At 35.7% G+C, this 17,522-nt stretch overlaps 2 protein-coding genes across 2 annotated transcripts; both read left to right on the top strand.

The window, feature by feature from the left end:
* The first annotated feature begins 4,978 nt into the window (after positions 1–4,978).
* LOC129064094 (olfactory receptor 4K2-like) lies at positions 4,979–5,938 on the top strand. Its single transcript, XM_054565171.1, has one exon. It carries the CDS (start codon positions 4,979–4,981, stop codon positions 5,936–5,938), a length of 960 nt encoding a protein of 319 aa, XP_054421146.1.
* Positions 5,939–16,221: 10,283 nt separating this feature from the next.
* On the top strand, positions 16,222–17,154 carry LOC129064093 (olfactory receptor 4K1). Its single transcript, XM_054565170.1, has one exon. It carries the CDS (start codon positions 16,222–16,224, stop codon positions 17,152–17,154), a length of 933 nt encoding a protein of 310 aa, XP_054421145.1.
* The last annotated feature ends 368 nt before the right edge of the window (positions 17,155–17,522 follow it).

The following is a 17,522-nucleotide window of genomic DNA, read 5'->3' as shown; positions in this document are numbered from 1 at the left end:
AAAATTTTTTATTAAATCATTTTTGATATTACTTTATTACAGCTGTACCAATTTTTTTCCCTTTGCCCTCCTCCACCCATCTCCCCCCCGCCCATCTCCCACAGTCAACCCCCACACTGTTGCCCATGTCCATGGGCCATTCATACATGTTCTTTGACTAGTCCCTTCCCCTTCTTCCCACCATTATCCCCCTCCCCCTTACCTCTGGCAGCCATCAGTCTGTTCCATGTTGCCATGTCTCTGGTTCCATTTTGCTCATTAGTTTATTTCATTCATTATATTCTTCTTATATCTGAGATCATATGGTACTTGTCTTTCACCAACTGGCTTACTTCAATTAGCATAATATTCTCCAGTTCCATCCATGCTGTTGCAAAAAGTAGGAGTTCCTTCTTTCTTTCTGCTGCATAGTATTCCACTGTGTAATTGTACCACAGTTTTTTAACCCACTTATCTACTAATGGGCCCTTAGGCTGTTTCCCGCACTTGGCTCTTGTAAATAACATTGCTATGAACATTGGGGTGCCTAAGTTCTTCTGAATTGGTGATTCAGGATTTTTAGGGTATATTCCCAGCAGAGGAATTGCTGGGTCAAAAGGCAGTTCCATTTTTAGTTTTTTAAGAAAATTCCATACTGTTTTCCACAGTGGCTGCACCAGTCTGCATTCCCACTAACAGTGCACTAGGGTTTCCTTTTCTCCACATCCTCGCCAGCACTTGTTTGTTGATTTATTAATGATGCCCATTCTGACCAGTGTGAAGTGGTATCTCATTGTGGTTTTAATTTGCATTTCTCTGACGGCTAGTGATGTTAAGCATCTTTTCATATGCCTATGGGCCATCTGTATGTCCTCCTTGGAGAAGTGTCTATTCAGGTCCTTTGCCCATTTTTTAATTGGATTATTTGTCTTCCTGGCATTAAGTCATATGAGTTCTTTATATATTTTGGAGATCAAATCCTTCCCCAATGTATCATTGGCAAATATGTTTTCCCACACTAGAGTTTATGAAAATGTATATGTTGAATGATAATGAGTTTTTCCATCCAATAACATAATATATATATATTTCAATTTATTCCACTCTTTTTTCCTTTTGTAAAGTAGTATAGTTTGTTGTCACATAGATAACAACACATTTCTGATTCATATTATTCTTATTTGTAGATCTTATTGTTCATCTAAATTAGCTGTGTTTTTGCTACCTATTTAATAGATAATTGATTTATAAGAAAGTTATTGGTTTTATTTGCTTATTTTGTAACTAGCTACTGTACTGAATTACCTAGTTTTGCTTTTTAGAATTCTACTTTATAAATTATCTTAAAGTAAATTTGATTTTGGTTTATTTTGCTATGCAGTTCTTTGAATTTTAGCACATGTATAAATTTATGTAACCCACACCACAACCAAGTACAGAACAGTTTCATAGCCTCTAAATTACTGCATCCTCCTTCTTTCTGAAAAATCTTTTATTTCTATTATTTTTCTGTGAATTCTCTTGGCTTTTTCATAACTCCAGTAACAATTATATATGCTTACCTTTTGTTTTAAACCAAGGCAAATACTTGGTTTAGAATTTTAGATTTACCAAATCTTTGTGCATGTTGGTTTGTTCTTTAAAAGTCATTTCCCTTCTCTTTAACAGATGAGAATTTTAATAAAATCTTAAAAACAAAGTTGCCTTTTTTAAAAAAAATTAAAGTTATAAGGGCGTGTGTTCAGCTGGGGAAGAATTTCTTGAGCTCTATTTCTAGTCATGTGGGAAATGTATGGTAGTTGTGAAGAGCTGAAATCACTGAGCTATTTGAGAAGAAAGTTGGATTTGGAGAGCTAGCTAGTGATAAATGATTGGCAATCAAGTAGATATGGCAAGATTCTCAGTTATGGTTTTAGGTTGAGAATCCACATCTAGAATATTCATGAATTATAAGCCATGGACATTTCAAAAAATAATGTTAATAATTATAATCACCTCTGCTATTCCTTCTACTATATTTTATTCAGCAATGTCTCTGTGCCAGGCATTGTACTGAATGCTTTACATTTATTTGTATAATTTAATTCTCACACCACTCCTCTAGGGTACTTGCATAGTAAATGTCTTCACTTCTTCCAGTTACTTTGGGCTTTCCAGCTTCCCCTTCCCCAGATCTCACCTGGCCATGGCAGAAGTTATCATTATACTCATTAGCCTCTGCTAATTTTTTTAATTGTATTTTTTCCATTACCATTTAGTCCCTTATACCCGTCTTCCCCCCGGCAATCACCACACTTTTGTCCATGTGTCCTTTTTCCTTTTTGCTCATTTCCTCCACCTCCTAACCTCACCACCTTAGCTGCCAGCCTTCTCTCTATCCTTGAGTCTGTCTCTATTTTCTTATTAGTTCAGTTTGCTCATTAGATTCTACATATTGTACTAATTCTTAATGTCTTATAAGAAAGTATAATGCATGGTTCTTCCTTCAAATGATTTTTTTTTTTAAAGCACGAGTTTGCTGCTGCCAAACTGCCTTAATCTAAAAGAGTACTTTTCTAACTTTGGGACATAGAGCACTGAGGCAGATAGTTGGCAATGTGTCCACACTCAAAGGAGCAATGTTTCGCCCTTTAAAATGCTTCTTAAATAACTTTTCAAAGCTCCGCTTCTCTGAGGTCAGCGCCAGTTGTGCTCCTTCTGTAACAAACGCTGTTTCAACATGCATGTGCAACCTCACTTTAAATAACAAAGACACATCTCACAGTTCTTGCAACTTTGCGAAAAGTTAGCTCAACATTTTAATAACTCCCACTGCAAATAGGCTGTAATGTCTAATCCCTAATCTCATAAATGTCTCTGCTTTTGAGTGGCTTTTATACCAAGACTAGAGAAAATATTTATCCATATTCCACACTTCTGATGCTTACCAAGGATCCTGGTGATTTCAGTAGGTTTGTGAATCTTGAAGGATATGGTGTTTTTGATTTCCAATGAGTAGCTGGTAGGTTAACAGCTGGAAATAATATTAAGAACCTTGAGAAGCAGTTGTAGTTTGTGTTCTTCAGGTAGCAAGAAATGCATTTCATAATTATATAAAACAAAAATAATAGAAGAGTAGTAACGAAAAAATTATATAATTTGAAGACATAAAGATGGATGATTCTAATAGGCACTAGAGATGCTCTGGAAATGAAAGGAGGAAAAAAACTGACAGCTTTTTATTCACTGACAATGAATACATAACATATTCATTATATGTATATGTATATATAAATTAAATATATGCAAAAATTAGATATAGTAAGTTTCCATGCTCTCATTAAGAATTACATTATTACATCAGGAAAATAGAAAAAATATTCAAGTATTTAAGGCTGAGAACTTTCAATGCATATAACATATTAAGGTACACATATAATTTTCATATGAAGGCATTTAACTTTAAAAAAATTAAGTTGTTTTGGAAGACATATCTGTTTTTTCTTTTTTTATGCACATTTCTTATTTATTTTTATTGTTGACCCTATTATAGATGTCTCCATTTTCCCCCTCATTGTCTGCCTCCACCTAGCCCCCATAATTAAAACTTTTAGAATATTTTTACTGCAATTATTATTACTACTACTATTACTATAATAAAACAAACTGGTTATTCTTGCATAGTATTCTTAAATTTGCATTGTGAAACCTAGAGAGTTGTTGAATGTCACACAAAAAAATATTTTTAGTGCTTTATATAAACCATTTAATTCTCAAAGACAAAGGGACCAAGTCTTAGAGAGGCTACTGAAGAATGATCAAGGTCACACAGCAATTGAGAACACTTTAATCTTCTTAACCATTTTGCCACAGTTCACTTTTAAGATTTCTGGAATATTGTTCTCTGACACGTTTTAAAAATATTTATCAATATTGACAGAACAATTTTAATATGTGCAAGTAAACGAGGGTAGTGCCATATTTTTTCCAAATGGGAAAACAGAAAGACACTTAGATGAAAAACATCATAGCATATTTACAGAACTTGAAATGTGCTATAAATTGAAAAGTCAATTTTGAAAAATGAGTCTTTATAGTATCTTTCTTTTTTTTCTTTCATTTGGCTCTGGTGTTACTTTGATATACCAACATCAACATGGGTTTTTTTGTTTGCTTTGTCTCGTTTGGAGCATCTTATATTCTGCCCAACACTTACCTTGCATATTTCCTGGCCCAGTCCTAAAATTGGTTTTTTTCTAATCAATAAAAATAAATGTGCTTGAGTAGCACAAGGAGAGATAAAAGAAGGATTTTCTCTTTTCTAAATGTTTGTATAAGATTATAAAGTAACAAGGTTGAGAATAGCTGTCATATGTTACAGGTAATCCATTTGGTCATCAGTAGTTTTATGGAATTAAGAAATTAATTTATCATTTATATGTTAATAGTTAAAAATAGCATCAACACTACAAAACATTTTGAAAGTATGCAAGTGAAATGAGAATGAAACTGGATTTTCTGTAGCTGGGAAAATTGGGAGTTCACTTAAATGAAAAATCATTTATCACAGTCATAAGATACTATGTGAGTCTTCTGAAATCATGTTCAACTGTTAGTTAAATCCAGTATTTAACAATAGTGGATTCAACGTAATTGCATTTTTTTTTTTTTTGGTTTAAAAGAAACTTGAGAGTTCAACCCTTATTTAACTTTTTATTTACCTGACCTATTAAGTAGAGAATGCTAACTTAGTTTATGGGTTATGTAACTCCTTAGTCAGTATTCAGAACAGGAATATTATTGTGTATGTGATGAATATAACCCACTATGTACTGATGCCGGTCAATTGTTAAGTGATTCCAAAAAGAAAAATCATCACTGAGATAGTTGTTATTTGGATTTTAGGTAATCAATGTTCCACTAAATTATAAATTGATATAACTCCTTCATATGTACTTACAGTTTCTATCTCTATCATCCTGTTCAATTTTTGTCATTGTAGAGCAAAGTCTGCAGATCAATGGAGCAGTTCAACCACTCCAGAGTGTCTGAATTTGTATTGCTTGGACTTACTGATTCTCCTGAGCTCCAGATTTTCTTCTTTGTGATGTTTTCCATTTTCTACTTAATGACTATGCTGGGAAACTGCCTGATTTTGCTCACGGTCCTGTCAACCCCACAACTTCACTACCCTATGTATTTCCTGCTCAGCAATCTGTCTCTCATCGACATGTGCCTGTCCTCCTTTGCCACTCCAAAGATGATCACAGACTTCTTCACTCAGCGCAAGACCATCTCTTTTGAGGGCTGCATTTCTCAGATCTTCTTAGTGCACCTCTTCACTGGGACTGAGATTGTGCTGCTGATCTCTATGTCTTTTGACAGGTACATTGCCATATGCAAACCTCTCCATTATTCAACAATTATAAGCCACAGAGTATGTGTTGGGCTTGTGGTAACTTCTTGGACAGTGGGCTTCCTGCATACAATGAGCCAGTTAGCTTTTACTCTCTACTTACCCTTCTGTGGTCCCAATGTTATAGACAGTTTCTTCTGTGACCTTCCTTTGGTCATCCAGCTGGCTTGTATAGATGTATATGTTCTTGGAATCTTTATGATCTCAAGCAGCGGTGTAATTGCTCTTATAAGTTTCCTGCTTTTGCTCACCTCCTACATCATTGTTCTTGTTACTATCAAGAACCACTCTTGCACAGGATCATCTAAGGCCTTTTCCACCTGCACTGCACATTTCATTGTTGTGTTACTGTTCTTTGGGCCCTGCATCTTCATCTATGTGTGGCCTTTCACAGACTTCCTGGTGGACAAAGTTCTTTCTGTTTTCTATACCATCTTCACTCCCTTTTTGAATCCACTCATCTATACTTTGAGAAATGAGGAAGTGAAAAGAGCTGTGATGAAGAAACTAAGTAACCAATATTTAAATCTTGGGAAGACCACATTAAGATATCCAATGCAATGAACAAAGATCTCCTGTCTGAGATTTAGTATCATTAGTTTTGTTCTTGATGCAATAGAAAATTAAACTTAGAAGCTGCCTTTCAAGTCAGTCTGTCTAAATTCGTGAAAATAAAAAACCAGGGTTGAGAGGGATGAAATATCTTGCCTAAAAGTCAGTGCAGTATTTGCAATCCTTTGAGATTATAAAGCCATTTAAAACCCTGTTGAAATATGTGTTATTTTCATAGAAAAATGCATATATTATCAAATTTGTGAACACAAACTCAGGCTTTATAGATTGAATCCTATGAACATAAACTACTTGGAGAAGCCTAAAATAAAATATTGTCTATTCATCTTCTAACCCAGAACATATCACTCAGCTGCACAACCTCGTGGTACTCTGATGGTATCCACATGTAAAACTTTAATTTAGAGAGTTGGGCATAACAGGGGGTTTTTTCATAGCAACAGAATATTTTCATGGAAAAATATGATGTTGTGAAGAGATTCTTTTGAATATTGTTGAACAATCTTGATTCACTGGGTTTAATTGAATTCTGAGTCAACTTTGAACAAAAGAGAATAGTTTGGAGGATCTGAAATTTAACAATATAGTTTCTTAATGGGTGTATGATTGCTACAGCACTTGATAATTGATATAGCAGATAATTAACCAAATGGAAATTTTTAAAGTTTAAACCATCAAAACCTTGCTGAATATCACAGATGTGATGAATTCACTTAATACTAAGACAAAACATTTAGAAAATTATTAACTATTAATTTTATGACATGTTTTTCATCTCCAAATAAAATACTCAAAAGTTTTATTAGTCTGAGTTTTGGATTTCATTTTCAATATAATGTAAACTCTGGGAAGAAAAGATGAAAATAATTTAACAAATATATAGCAGAATTCTTCCTAACTTGGTTTATTACTGATTAGATTAAAAATATTTTCTATTACAAGGCAGTCTTTGGAAATCAACTGATTAATCCATTTCCCTAACAGCTGAAGAACCTAAGTTCCAGAGAATTTACAGAGCTAACTCAAGGCTGAGCCTCTGTACGGGCAAAGTTCATTGCTCCAAACATATATGGACCTCATAATAAATCTTGGATCTCTCATTTGCTAGTTGTGTTATCCTGGGAGATTCCCTTTGCCTCATTTTCTCTTTTTAATATCTAATATGAGGATAATAACCATGGATTAATTTTTTTTGTTGTGACTTTTATGTATAGTGGGCAGAATGGATTACAAAAGTGTCATTTACTTTTTCCCTTCCCATCCCCATAGACCTCTACACACAATGCATATTATTTTTAAGTAGTATGCTTTTGAATAATAGTAATTGCATTCAGGTAAAACCACTAACACACAGAATTTGATTTTTTAATTTTAAGATGTCTTTAAGACTGTGGCTTGTTAAGACAAACAGCAGAAAATAAACAGAGCATTTTCCAGTTTTCCATTGCTAACGGAGAGGGTAGGGAACTACTTTAAATTGCCTGACACTTCGAGATTTCTGTCAAAAGTCATACTGACAGGTTGTATCTTCTTGAATTTACTGAAGTGCATGAAAAACATTCAGGAAAATATCTCTCATCTTGGATTCAAACACTTACAAGTACTTTGAGGAAAATCATAAGCCTCTATCTTGCAAAGACAGAGGTGGCATTAATAGTTTCTTTCATTTATCTTCAACTTTTAAGGCCTCTGCATGCTTTATCTCAAACAATCTCCAGGTCAAATGTATAATATCTAAAATTAAATGATGTGCTGAAGTTTATGAAGAAATGTAATGTTGGATCTATGTATAAAACCACATTTTTAATGTGAAATACTAGTTCACTTTTAATCAAATCATAAATTATTTCTTCTTGCTTCAAAATCAGTCAGATGAATGGAAAAGGTCAAGGTAGATATGTATTTTTGCCACATTTCCATTATTCAGCAAAAAGCATCATCTTTGTTTGGTATGTAGACTTTGCTTCTGAAATTTCAATCTTTAGTTTAAAAATTATTTATGAATGCCCCCTTTGTTTAAGCTCTTGCTGGTTCTGGGGATCCACTAAAGTACAAGATTTGTTTTTCTGTCTTTGAGGGACACATATGTAGCAATTAGATAGGGTCAGTCAGTTTCAGGTTGAATTCCAGTCCCACGACTTTCTTGTTGTGCAACGTTGCACAAAGATGTTTCTAAGACTCAGTTTCTTAGTCTATAAAATGTGCACATAGAATTTAACCACTAGAGATTTTGTGACAATTAAGCCAAAACATATGTAACATTACTAGCACTAATTAAGGATTTAATAAATACTAAAAATATTGCTATTGTTGTTGTCTTAAGTTTTATGTAAAAATCATTGGGTTACTGGAATGGAAAGAGATGTGCTAACCTGACCTTAAAGGGCATGGTTTTAAAACTGAATTAGGATGTGTTGATTTGGTTAATATTAACCAATGTTGTAATATTGGATTTGTGCCAATTATTAATCTTTTGTGTATTTCTACAGTTAATGTCTTTTGTTGGCTTATGTTTTTCAAAAGAAGTATTATAATTTTGAGGTTCTTATTCATTTAAAGTTGAAATATATTCTAAGATTGCATGAAAGGGGAAAAATAATAAATATGCAATGTTTAGTAGGTCAATGTTTTGTTTTATTACAATAACATTTTAAAATAAAGTTACATAGTTAAAAATGATATAATTTATTCACATATTTTGTGTCTGTCTTTTCCTATTCAAAATATAATAATGTAGTGCTTTAAAATATTTAAAAATATCAACTTGGAAATAAATAATAATTATCTCTTCATTTTATATGTAGCACATTAATAAGTAAGTTTCAACTATAGGTAGAAAGACTTTGTTCAGATATATGAAAATATGAAAGAATTGTTTATTTGTAAACATGGTAGAACTATTGTCCAGGATATTGTTAAGTTTGGTACCACAAAATTATAACATCAGATATGTCATCTGGCTAAGATATTTCCAAAGTTTTCAGATAAACACCTAATCTCTCCCTGGGACTTCTTGTGGTAGAGCTCATTTCTGTGTCCTAATAGCATATTTTGATAACTATTTCAGTGTAGTTGGTTTTCTTTGAGCTCTTAGGTATTTTATGTTTTTGAGATATTATTTTAATGAGAAAATTTTAGGTTTCATTGAACATCCAAAGGGGTCTGTGGTAGGGGGTGTGTATGTGTGTGTGTGTATGTGTGTGTGTGTGTGTGTACACATGTGCACATGCACACACAGCTCCTGGAATGAGGACTGTATAAAAGCGCCATTAAAGACAGATAGTCCGATCTGAATTCAGGTGGGCATCACCTAATACGTTTGTGGTTTGGAGCAAGGTTAACCCTTCTAATCCTAGTTTTCTCATCATTCTTAAGGAAGCAGGGTGTGCAGGTCAACAGGCTGCAAGCCACAGCTGCCTGCATTCCCAACATGTTTTGTCTTCCTTTTGAAGCTTCATAAAGAAATCAAGCTAATTACTAAAATTAGAGTTGTCAGACAAAAAAAAAAATACAGCTTGATGAGTTTTCCTAAAAAAACAAAAACAAGACAAACACAAACCCTCCAAAATTAGGCCAGAATTATAAGCTGTAGCTGAGTTTTTAGATCAGGTGAGTACCAGAGATCCCATCTCTGCCTTGTTTTGGACCAGGCCACTCCATTCATGTGTATTATGCCGGCAGTTTGTCATCCTTAATAAAGAACTTAAAATGCTTAATATGCCTTTTCATAACTTGCCCAGCTCTAACCCTCACTTTGAGATAAACCACTTTTTTAATAAAATATTTTATTGTTTATGCTGTTACACGTTTCCCAATTTCCTCCCTTTTGTCCCCCTCCGACCAGCCTGTCCCCCCTCCCACAGTCAATCACCTCACTGTTGTTCATGTCCATGGGTCACGCATATATGTTCTTTGATTAATCCCTTCACCATCTTTCAACCAGTCTTCGCTTCGTCCTTCCCTCTTACAGTTGTCAGTCTATTTCATGTTTCTATGCCTCTAATTCTACTCTTGCTCGTTATTTTGTTCATTAGATTCCACTTATAAGTGAGATAACGTAGTATTTGTCTTTCACCAGCTGTCTGACTTCAGTTAACATAATAGTTTCCAGTACCATTTATGCTGTTGCAAAAGGTAAGAACTCCCTTTTTACTGCTGCATAGTATTCCATTGTGTAAATGTATTGCAGCTTTTTTATCCACTCTCTACTGATGGCACTAAAGCTGTTTACAGCACTTGGCTATCGTAAATAATGTTGCTATGAACATAGGGGTACATACATTCTTTTGCATTAATGTTTTGGGACTTTTAGGATTTCCCAAAAGTGGAATTGCTGGATCAGAAAGCAATTTCATTTTAATTTTATGAGGAAACTCCATACTGTTTTCCAAAGTGGTTGCACCAATCTGCACTCTCACTACCAGAGCACTAGGATTCTCTTTTCTCCACATCTTTTCCAGCACTTGTTTTTTGATTTATTAAAACTGTCGTTCTGGCCAGTGTGAGGTGATATATCATTGTGGTTTTAATTTGCATCTCTCTTATGGCTAGTGAAGTTGAGTATTTTTCCATATGTCTTTGGGCCTTTTGCATGTCTGTGAATTGTCTATTCAGGTCCTTTGAGATAATCCACTCTTGCCTCCTCAGTCTTGAAAATGACATTTATTAAACCACTTGGGAACATTAATATTTCTACAAGTTATTCCTGTATGAGGATTTAAGCCAAATGGGGTACAAAAAAATCTATTATACTTCTATTTCTAATGTCTTTCTTCTCCTGTGTCCTGATTCTCTTTCCTTGACTACACTCCAGTAGAAATCTGCCTTTAATTATTTGCATTTCATTGTACATTGGAAAGCTATGTTAGCCCTTCCAAGTGTATCTTTAATTGCAGGGGATAGGAATGGCTTCTTATTGAAGAAGTTCAGCATTAGTTGGTAGAGAGATGAATTATCATAAGTAGAATTTTCTGCCTTTTCAAACAGATGGCACCTTACTCTCCTCTCTCAGTAAAGATAACCCAAGAAATGGGGTGGGGGTTTTTTTTTGCCCCTTTTTACATATCAGGAACTTCTCTGTTCTTTGTAAACAAAAATAATAAGACATTGTACCTACCCTTAAGAGATTGTAAAAGATTATACTTAATTAAAAAGCTAATCAAAGTGAATTATCATAATTAGCATGATATACATTTATAGTAACATGGAGACTTGGAAGAAAGCATGTCCAAATGTGCCTGCAAAGTCAAAGAAAGCTTGAGAGACAAAGTGCTTGATCAGATCTGAAAGGCCATGTTGGGAGGAAATATACAATAGGGCAGGAACAGCATGGGCCAAAGCAGAGGATGATACAAATGCCTAGTGAACTCAGGAGTTTGATGTCATTTACTACTTTTAGAGAACAAGATGTAAAATCAGTAGTAGTGGAGAAAGAGATTGTGTTGAAGAAGGTAGCCAGGGAGTAGGATGATAGATACATGAGGATATATTGTAGAGTTCATGGGGAAGTACAAAGGAAGTGAGAGCAGACTGTAAGCAACAGACCAGCTTTGATCAGTTCCTGTTATGGGAACTCTTTAAAGCCTTTTCTGGTAGTTTGACAGAAGTTTTGTCTTGTTTATTTTTTCTATGGTGGAAAAAGTGTGCTAAACATATAGTCTGCACTCTATATGGAAGCTACAGGAGAAAAGCTATCCCACTTCTTCTTATCTTTTGCCAATCTCTCCTGTATAACCTTGAATTTGCTTACTTGACCAGCATACTGAAACATGGTAAGTTGACTTTCAACCGTTAGCCCAGCAATTTCTGGAAATAGGACTCCCTTTTGCCTCTTCTCTTCTTTTTCCATCATCTTGAACATTGAAGCTGTTTCCCAGAATCCCTTCTCCTCCCATACCCTGAAATGACCTTATTAATGCCTGCTCCCCTGAATGGCATTGTAGCACGGTGGTGAAACGGGTGCACCGCCTTGGGGAGCAGCTGCCTGGGGGAGGGGCGGGGATGGAGCTCGTCACAGGGAGCGCATCACAGGGACCGCGATGCTTCTGGATCTGAGGGTTACCGTCCAGGGCCAGGTGAGATGGGAGCAGGGCTCACAATCCCACAGAGCCTGTCCTGGGGTTGTCATGGAGTCATCCCAAACACTTCTCTGTTTGCCAGGAGAGAGGATGTGGCATATCCCGCTAGTGGGGAAGGCCCCAGTCCCTTTGTTCAAAGGCTTTTATTGAAAAGGTTATTAGTGGGGCTAGATAACAGGAATGCACAGGTTATCTCATTACATCCATATGTTAATGTTCACAGAGAATAGGTAATGTTCTGAAGAAAACAAATGTCAGGAACACACTGATTTACATGGGTCCAAGAGGAGGCTAGTAAATGAGAAACAACTAAACATGAGAATGTAGTAAACATAAGAGTGCCTAAGGGTACAGGGGTAGGGTCTGTGAATAATGTAAATTTCCTTCCCAGCATGAGCTGGCTAGAGCTTCTGAGGGAAGAACAAAGAACACTTTAAAGAATTTACTTTTAGGCCTGATTTCTCTGGGAACCTCCAGATCTGGTTTAGGATTATATCTGGTATTATTTTGAGCCTGAGCATGGCGTGGGTAGGAGCCGCCAAGGGACAGGGAGACCTCTTTCAGACAGAATGAGAACTCCAGCCATGTCAAAGCCGAGCAGAGGGGTGCGGGCCTTTTTGCCCTTTCTCCGTGTCCCTCAAGTTCTTGTCTGCTGCCCATACTCGATTGGAATCTGAAATCTGAAATCTGTCTTAGGTTGATATCTCTTGCATGAGATAACTTACCCGTCAGGGATTACTGATCATCACACAGCAAAGCAGAGGCAGAAGCCATGCCCCTGCGGGGGGGCGGGGGAGGGGGGTGGCAGGTTATGTCTCAGAAGCCTGTTTCTCCAAGGCCTCCTGATTATTTCCAGCCTTGGGGCTCTCCCGCCTGTCCGCGGGGTTACAGTTCCTGCAACAAGACAGGGCGTTTCCCAACATGGCATATGGATGAATTTTTACCAGGATACGACATGGAAGTTGGTGGAAGTCTTTACATTAAGGTAACTGAGACTAACGGCGACTAGGGAGAGAGAATGGGAAAAATTACCAGAGACCTGAACATTCCTGGTGAGGCATATACTGCTAAGAACTTGTCTCTCCAAGAGTGAAATATTCTGATTTTTAGAATTTTTTTTATTGTTATGCTATTACAGGCGTCCCAATTTTCCCCATTTGCCCTCTTCCCCCCAACCTAAGCCCCACTCCCACAGTTAATACTCACACTGTTGTCCATGTCCATGGGTCATTCACACATGTTCTTGGTTAGTCCCTTCTTCTTTCCACTGTTATCCCTCTCCTGCCTCCCCTCTGGTCATTGTCAGTCTGTTCCATGTTTCCATGCCTCTGGTTCTATTTTGCTCATTAGTTTGTTTTTATTCATTAGGTCTCTCCTATATGTAAGATCATATGGTATTTGTCTTTCACCCCCTGGCTTATTTCACTTGGCATAATGCTCTTCAGTTCCATCCATGCTGTTGCAGAGTAGTAGCTCTTTCTTTCTGCTGCGTAGTATTCCATTGTGAAAGTGTACCGTAGTTTTTTGATCCACTCATTTACCGTTGGGCACTTAGGTTGCTTCCAGCACTTGGCTATTGTAAATCATGCTGCTATGAACATTGGAGTGTACAGGTTCTTTTGAATTAGTGATTAGGAATTCTTAGGGTATATTCCCAGCAGTGGAATTACTGGGTCAAAAGGCAGTTCCATTTTTAGTTTTTTGAGGAAACTCCATACTGTTTTCCACAGTGACTGTACCAGTCTGCATCCCCATCAACAGTGCGCTAGGGTTCCTTTTTCTCCTCAACCTCGCCAGCACTTGTTTGTTAATTTGTTGGTGATGGCCATTCTAACTGGTATGAAGTTGTATCTCATTGTGGTTTTAATTTGCATATCTCTGAAAACTTTATTTTGATATAGTCCCATTTTTTTATGTTTTTCTTTTGTTTATCTTGCCTGGGGAGATATATCAGATAAAAAATTTCTACGAACAATGTCTGAGATTTTGCTGCCTATGTTATTTTTAGGATTTTTATAGTTTCTGGTCTAACACTTAAGACTTTGATCAATTTTGAATTTATTCTTGTGTGTGGTCAAAGAAGATGGCCTATTTTCATTTTTTCACATGCAAAAATTATTTTGTAAAATATAATTACTCTTAACTGCAGGGTGACCTCATATCCCTAAAGGGTGAATTCTCACTTCCCCAGTGAAATCATCTTCCTGAAATGAGGATAGAAGGCTTTATATTGCCTTACGTTACGGTACTGTATTTGGATGGTCCGGGCAGCAGTACCTGAGCACTCACAACCGCAGAGCCGGAAGGGTTTGCTTCTGCACAGGACCAGGCAGGGACCAAGTTAAAATGCATCAAGTGAAGAGTGTACTGTAAATATTTTTGGTATGAAGACTCATAGCAGAAAGTGGGAAGCTTGGAAACAAACTATGGGACACCAAATTTGGGGAAAATAAGGCAGAACTGGGAGAAATTATAAAAATGTAAGTATTATATATGCACTTGAAGGTATTGTTTGGGCTACATAAATAATTGGTAAATTGCCCTCTAGATGCAAAATCAGAAACTAGAAGACAGCAAAGAGGACTTCAGTCTTGTCTCAGTCAAATTGTAAACTCTACCTGGAAGAGGCAAATCCCTGCTCTCCATTTCTGTGTTTACATGACTGTCCCACTGCCTTGCGTTAGGGCAGCCCTGATAATAATAGGATCAGTATCTGATGAAGAAAGGGAAGTATTCTATGGCCATTATCTGTTTCTTCTCTGTCCCTTTTTTGCTTTCTAGTCAGAGAATACTTAGTCATCTGTTAAACAAGTATTTATTGACTATCAAAATTTGCCTGGCATGAAGAAGGAATAGCTACACAAAATAACATCATAGTCAATAAGGATATCATTTATTGCTTTTTATCTCCTAGGCTTATTATAAGACAAAATAATTAAAAGAAAAAGTATGCTTCTTTAAGGTATTTGGACTTCTGTTGACATAATTTAAAGATCAATATTAATGTAACATCAACTTCTAAGTATCAAAGTTGGCCTTACACCAGGAATAGGGAAGTTTTTTTCTTATGGTATGTTTTGTAGTTTGAAAACACTTCTATACTGAGGTATACTGATAATAAAAATTTGATGATTCATTTATGAAGAAGTTTCTGGATGTTCTGTGTGTAGTCCAAGGAATTCTGAGTGACTTTTAAAACTTCCATATGTTCTTATGACATTATTGCCTCTGTACTTAGAAGCTTAGAGGTAAAAATAGCTTTGGAGATAACCTAGTTCTCTCTTCTAAGGTCAGTCACACACCTAGTAAATGGTAAATGTTATTCATTTTTACTAATGGGACACCTACCTTAAATATTAAGAAAAAAATGAGATATAACATTGAACTTAGACTTAGTCTTTTCTACCTGGATTAAGAGATCATAGAGAATTAGTGTGGAGTGGATTTTCTAGTTGTTGCCTATATTTTGAAAAATGAAGGCTGACAACCTTATCATTTATTAGATATTGGAAAGGTTGGTAGGAAATTTGGATATTTTCAGAAAATCATTTTTCAAAGATAAAAAGGTCTTTTAAAAAATACATAATACCACTAACTTTATCTAACATGCTGTTAACCATTAGTTTTCTTCTCTTCTTCTCTACCACCCTCCCTCCTCATCTCTGTAATCTTATAATAAATTACTAATGAAAAAATTAAAAATGGAACTGCCTTTTTACCTTTGTATCTTTATTCTTGTTATTTATTTATTTATTTTTTTGCTTGAAATTGCCCTTACCTTCAGTTTTGGCTAGCAAATTTAAAATGTTTAAAAACTTTTAGCTTAAAGCAATTCCTACTCCATCATGCCTTACTTTTCCATTTTAATTTCTTTCATCTTTATAATATTTATGGTATTAATGCACCACTTATATTTTCTTATTTCTGATTTTATATTTTTATTTTTTTAATATGTGTGTCTTATGCTCCTAGTTATGATAGCATCAATACCTAATCCCCTTTTTTCACACTTCTTACTCTCTTCACAGCAGTCTCAAGTGTTAAATATTAGCCAATTTTTTATATTATCTCATTAAATTAAATTGATTTATAATTGAAAGCTGGTTATATTTCTTTTGTATGTTTACTAGATATAGTAGCAACCACTGTGTGATATTTTCCTGATTTTTTAAATTTAGGTTACTGTAGATTGGATACATGGCTCACACAAATGAATCAGTGGTGTCTGAGTTTGTGCTTCTGGGACTCTCTAATTCTTGGGATCTTCAGCTTTTCCTTTTTGCCATCTTCTCTTTGGTATATGTGATATCGGTGCTGGGCAACATCATGATTATTATTATCATTTCCTCTGACTCCCATTTGAATTCTCCTATGTACTTCCTGCTCAGTAACCTTTCTTTCATTGATATCTGCCAATCTAACTTTGCAACCCCCAAGATGCTTGTGGACTTTTTTGTAGAGTACAAGACTATCTCCTTTGAGGGTTGCATGGCCCAGATATTCCTCCTTCATAGTTTTGTTGGGAGTGAGATGATGCTACTTGTAGCTATGGCATATGACAGATTTATAGCCATCTGTAAGCCCCTACACTATAGCACAATTATGAATGGGAGACTATGTATAATCTTTGTGTTTATTTCTTGGGCTGTGGGCATTCTTCATTCTGTGAGCCACTTGGCTTTTACAGTGGATCTGCCATTCTGTGGCCCCAATGAAGTAGACAGTTTCTTTTGTGACCTTCCCCTAGTGATAGAGCTGGCTTGCACGGATACTTATGAAATGGAAATTATGACACTAACTAACAGTGGTCTGATATCATTGAGCTGTTTTTTGGCTTTAATTATTTCTTACACCATCATTTTGATCACTGTCTGGCGTCGGTCCTCCAGTGGGTTATCCAAGGCACTTTCTACATTAACTGCCCACATCACGGTGGTAATTCTTTTCTTCGGGCCTTGCATTTATTTCTACATATGGCCTTTTAGCAGACTTTCTGTGGATAAATTCCTTTCTGTGTTCTACACTGTTTGTACACCCATGTTGAACCCCATCATCTACTCTCTGAGGAATGAAGATATTAAATCAGCCATTCGAAAATTGAGAAATCATCGCATGAACTGGAAAAACTAAGGGTCACCATGAAGGAACATAATCCTGAATAATGAGCCTCCACTGGATCACAGCGTCATGCCAATTGTTTTTCTAATGACATGGGTTATTGAGATATAGAATTGGGTTTTTGTCCTAAATGTAAGGGAATTGCGTAACATCAGTTCCTGATTTAATATTTAAAGATAATTTAAACCAATTTTTCATTACCTATAATTCTAAAGTACAAATTCTCTTAAAATATTTAAAATCCTTTTAATGTTTTATTTAAAAATTTAGAGATGTTTCACCTCTAAGTGGAACCTAATCAACAAAACAAGCAAGCAAGGAAAATATAACTAGCAACATTGAAAGGAAAAAGAAACAAACAGAAACAAGCGGGAAGAAGG

This window comes from Pteronotus mesoamericanus, unplaced genomic scaffold, assembly GCF_021234165.1.
Source record: "Pteronotus mesoamericanus isolate MK-2021 breed Mesoamerican mustached bat unplaced genomic scaffold, CSHL_Meso_final contig_164, whole genome shotgun sequence".
In the NCBI taxonomy this organism is placed as follows: Eukaryota; Metazoa; Chordata; class Mammalia; order Chiroptera; family Mormoopidae; genus Pteronotus; species Pteronotus mesoamericanus.
Note: the sequence above shows the minus strand (reverse complement) of the source record. Positions and strands in the feature narration are given on the sequence as shown.

Coding starts and splice junctions, on each gene's coding strand:
- LOC129064094 (XM_054565171.1), top strand. CDS start 4,979: ATGGAGCAGTTCAACCACTCCAGAGTGTCTGAATTTGTATTGCTTGGA.
- LOC129064093 (XM_054565170.1), top strand. CDS start 16,222: ATGGCTCACACAAATGAATCAGTGGTGTCTGAGTTTGTGCTTCTGGGA.